Raw genomic sequence first — 4,710 nt, 5'->3', positions numbered from 1 at the left:
AGCTCTGTAGACCAGGCTGGTCTCGAACTCACAGACATCCGCCTGCCTCTGCCTCCTGAGTGCTGGGATTAAAGGCCACCATCGCCCGGCCCATGAATTTTTTTAGATAGTAAATTCCAGATACTATTTTAAAAACTGAATTGAGAGAAGTAATGTTGACTATTGTAAATCTCTAGCATGCGTTTAAAAGAAGAAAAATAGCTATGTGTGTGGTACAGTTTTGTACCACCCAGTGCTTGGAAGGCAGGGACAGGACAAGAGAATTTCAAGGTCATGGTGGGCTACATTTCAAATCCCAGGTCATCCTGAGCTATTTAGGGAGATAATCTGTCTTCCAAACAATGTGGGGAGAGTGGCGGACAACGGGTCAGGACATGGGATGATTATAATACTCATGGAAGAAACTGGACTCTCTAAGAAGAGCTGATTTAATTCTACCTCAAGAGTGAGGCAGATTTTGTTGAACATGGTGAAAAGGAAAGCAAAGGGAATGTAGGCACTTGACTTAAAACTAAACTGTCTCTTGATTTGTCTTTTAGTTGATCCAGAGTACCAAAAGGAAGCAGAACAGAGACATCGAGAATTGGCAGCAAAAGCTGGAGGATTTAATGACTTTGCAACTTTAGCTGTCATTTTTGAACAGTGCAAATCAAGGTATGTGAGCTGGTCCTTGGTTCTGAAAAACATCAGTCTGCTCTGCAGTTCCATTACATACTTACTGTTTATGACCTTAGACAGTAAAGATCAATGGGATGAAATTGACTTCAAGGTATTTTTAACATCAGTGAGATTGCCAGGAGGCTGTCATGTCATTTAGTAGCCGTTTATTGAAAATAGTAGTTCTCCTCTTTCATCAAATCCTTCCTGAAAATGATTTCTACAGAATTTTTTATGGAGATACTTAGATTAAATAATTATATATTTGTTAATTCATATATGTAAAAAGAAACCCATTTACAAATTATTTTTTAAAATTTAGTCAGAGGGCCTGACATTTTTTATCAATTTTTCCCCCTTCTTTGAGAAGATTTAAGTATATGAGTGCTTTGCCTGCTTGTATGTATGTGTACTACAGCCTGCATGGTGCCCATAGAAACTAAAGAAGGTGTAGGATCCCCTGGAACTGGAGTTACTGATGGTTGTGAGCTGCTATGTTGGTGCTGGGGACCAAATCCAGACTGAGGAACAAGTGTTCTTAACTGATCTCTCAAGCCCCTGATAATTTTTTTGTCATATTTTCTAAAACACTTTTTTTAGTGTTTGTCCTTATCTCTTCATTTGCTTATGGGTTTCCTTTTGGGGTTTGTTGTTGTTTGGTTGTTTGGTTGCTTTTTTTTGAGATGGTCTTCTGTAGCCTAAGCTGGCAGATAGATGACCTTGAACCTTCTGCCTTTACCTGAAGTGCTGAGGTTGCAACAACCCTAACCCTGATACCACATATGACTGCTGTCCATTTTTAGTAAAGGAAATGAGGACCTTTTTTGTCTTCTGTTTATAGAAGGTATTTTCAAGATGAGTATTTTTGTGTTGTAGTGGAGCTCCAGCTTCGTGGTGCCAAAAGCACTGGATTCACTGGCGGTGCTTATTTTCTGCATTCCGTGTGGAAGCTCAGCTTCGGGAACTGATCAGGAAACTTAAACAGGTGATGGCTGTAGTGTGTATGTTTTGTTTCCTTGACTAGCATTTTAAGCCTGTTGATGGCATACTGAACTTTCCATGACGTACATTTCTAGTCGGCCATCTTCAGTCTGCATGCTGCTTTGTACAGCCATCTTTCTGACCCAGTGAATCCTAGTAGCAGTAAAGAAATACATCTGAAGAAGTGAAAATATTTTTAAATAGTTGTACTGAAGAATAGTTGACGCATAGTAAGCTTTACGTCTGAGGCTGGAGAGGTGACTCAGCAGGTAGGGGTGCAAGCCACCAAATCTAACGACCCAAGTCTGATCTCAGGAACTCCCAAAAGTTGTTCTCTGACCTCCACACATAATTATGCTTCAGCATGAGCATGTCCACCTGTCCACTCACCAAGCAAATGTAAATACATTTAAAACACTTAACAAAAATGCCCAGTTTGCGAAGTTTTGACGTCTATACATACCTGTTAAGGCATTACTAAAATCAGGATAACAGGTCTGGGCTGGGCTTGGTGGTGCATACCTTTAATTCCAGCACCTTCCAGGCAGAAGCAGGTGGATAGATCTCTGTTAATTGAGGACAGCCTAGTTTATGTTTCCAGGTTAGCCAAGGCTTAATAGAATCTGTCTAAAAAGAAAAGAAAGAAGAAAGAATAATAGTGCAGGACAGACTGTACACATACTGCAAGAATAATAGTGCAGGACAGACTGTACACATACTGCTCTTGCACATGAGTTCCCAGTACCACATCAGGTGATTCATAACTGCCTGTAACTCCAGCTCCCAGAAATCCATTGCCTCTGACCTCTCTACTGTACTCACTCACCTGCACATATTCATGAAGGCACACACATTTACATAATTTAAAATAAGTATTTTAAAAATAATATATACACCTCTTAATGTTTCCTGATATTTTATGTGCAGGTTTTATTTTGTTTTTGGTGTATATGTGTCTGACTATATAGCACTGGCTTGCCTGGAACTCCATATATATATCTTAGGGCCACCCCAAAGTCAGAGATCTGCTGCCTCTGCCTCCGAAGTGCTGGTATTAAAGGTAATCCCTTTCTAGATACTCTATCCAAAACCAGGCCTTAGAAGGTTTTGTTTTGTTTTATAGCATCATTCTTAGCTCTGTGAAATTCTAAGCATTCTTGTTTTTCTGGGAGGTTAAGTACTTGGGCAGATACTTATTTTCTGCAGATCTCCAATGTTGTTTATGACTAGCTCTCCTAAATTTACTCTTTCCTCCAAATTCCAGCCACTTTGGTCTTTTTAGTCTCTTGGCTTTGTTTCCTTCTGGATTCCATTTGGATTTTTCCTTTTTTTTTTTTTTTTTTTTGAGACTGATTTTCTCTGTATAACCCAGCTGTCCTGGAACTTGCTTTGTAGACCAGGCTGGCCTGAACTCACAGAAAGCCACCCACCTCTGCCTCCCTCCCCCCGCAGTGCTGGAATTAAAGGCATGCATCACCACCGCCTGGTTTTGGATTTTCTTTCTTATGCCATAGTCAGAATTTTTATTGGTATTAATTTCCTGTCTCTTGGGTCTTTGTCTCCTTTTGTTGCCTGATACATAGTATTCTGTCAATTATTTTATACTGTGTGTCTTTTGACTATTTTGGGTACAAGGCTAAATCTAATCCTTCTTACAGTATATTACCCAGAAGCTTTTAGGAATGTGAACTTTAAAAAAAAATTAGATAATATTGTCCTGTGATCTTTTTCACTGAATACATATTCTTTCTACAGCAAAGTGATTTCCCAAGAGAGACTTTTGAAGGGCCTAAACATGAAGTACTACGAAGATGTCTTTGTGCAGGCTACTTCAAAAATGTTGCTCGAAGGTGAGCATTATGCTTGAGCATTGAGCATTAAGTTCATAAACACTACTGTATCTAATTGCAGTGGTAAAATATTTAAAGATTGAAGGTTTGCTATAGATTCTGTGGTGATGATAACAATTATAAGAAATCTTTTCATAGCTGGAGAGATGGCTCAGTGGTTAAGAGCACTGTCTGCTCTTCCAGAGGTCCTGAGTTCAATTCCCAGCAACCACATGGTGGCTCACAACCATCTGTAATGAGATCTGGCTCCCTCCTCTGGTGTGTGGGCATACATGGAGGCAGAATGTTGTATACATAATAAATAAATAAATCTTTAAAAAAAAAGAAAGAAATCTTTTCATAATTGTCATCTGTGCACAGGGAAGTACTGTGATTCAAACTGGGGTACTGGAGTCAAGGCAGGATAGGAAGAGAGTACATACTAGGCAGATGTGTCAACATCTAAAGCAAATGACAAGGGTTTTTGTAGTTTTGTGGCCCCAGGTAGAGTGTAAGAGCCAAACAAGACAATGGCATCCCTGGCAAAGCTTAAATATATGGACTATCAGGACTCAATTAAGATGGGTTAAAATAAGGGCATCTTTGTAAGGAAAGTAGGAACACTGGTAACGGGAAATTCGTTATGGATCACATAAGTAAATATTGTAAGCATAATGGCGAAAGGAATTAGATATACTCAGAGTTGGCAGGGATAGTGGCTTATGTCTGGTCTCCTGGCACTATCATCTGAGAGAGCCTGGGAACAGTGATACCACTATGAAAGTTGGGATGAGCAAATGTTCCAGCATGAAGGATATAAAAAATAAAGGTGGTGCTGATTCTTAATTGAGTCGTTTTGCTTTAAAAGATATTATTAGGACAGTGGTGATATGTCAGTGGGGTCTTAGGATTTGATGTTAATAATGCATCAGTGTTAATTTTCTGGTTTGGTGGCTTAACTAGGAAGGAAAATGGCAAGCATTTGGTAATAATGCACCGGTGAGGTATTGGATTGGCAATTTACTGCTCAGTACTACTAGTAAAAAAATTATTGTGTCCTTTATGTAGTAATTTTCTGTAAATTTAGTTTATTTCAGAATGAGATTCAGGGTCCCTGTCTTAAAAAATAAAGTTGACTTCTGGTCTCCCTATTTATATGCATGGGCACATGCACACACGTACAAAATTATTATTATTTTTTTTTTTTTTTTGGTTTTTCAAGACAGGGTTTCTCTGTGGCTTT

The 4,710-nt window shown here is 39.0% G+C and overlaps 1 protein-coding gene across 1 annotated transcript in view; it reads left to right on the top strand.

Annotated features, from left to right (window-relative positions):
* Dhx40 (DEAH-box helicase 40) overlaps positions 1–4,710 on the top strand; it is a 47,069-nt gene that overhangs the window by 36,016 nt on the left and 6,343 nt on the right. The window contains exons 13-15 of the mRNA XM_005350469.3: positions 540–654; positions 1,534–1,642; positions 3,394–3,488. Of these exons, the coding sequence (XP_005350526.1) occupies positions 540–654; positions 1,534–1,642; positions 3,394–3,488 (319 nt within the window). The remainder of the gene's footprint in view (positions 1–539; positions 655–1,533; positions 1,643–3,393; positions 3,489–4,710) is intronic.

Source organism: Microtus ochrogaster, chromosome 7, assembly GCF_000317375.1.
Source record: "Microtus ochrogaster isolate Prairie Vole_2 chromosome 7, MicOch1.0, whole genome shotgun sequence".
Lineage (NCBI taxonomy): Eukaryota > Metazoa > Chordata > Mammalia > Rodentia > Cricetidae > Microtus > Microtus ochrogaster.
Note: the sequence above shows the minus strand (reverse complement) of the source record. Positions and strands in the feature narration are given on the sequence as shown.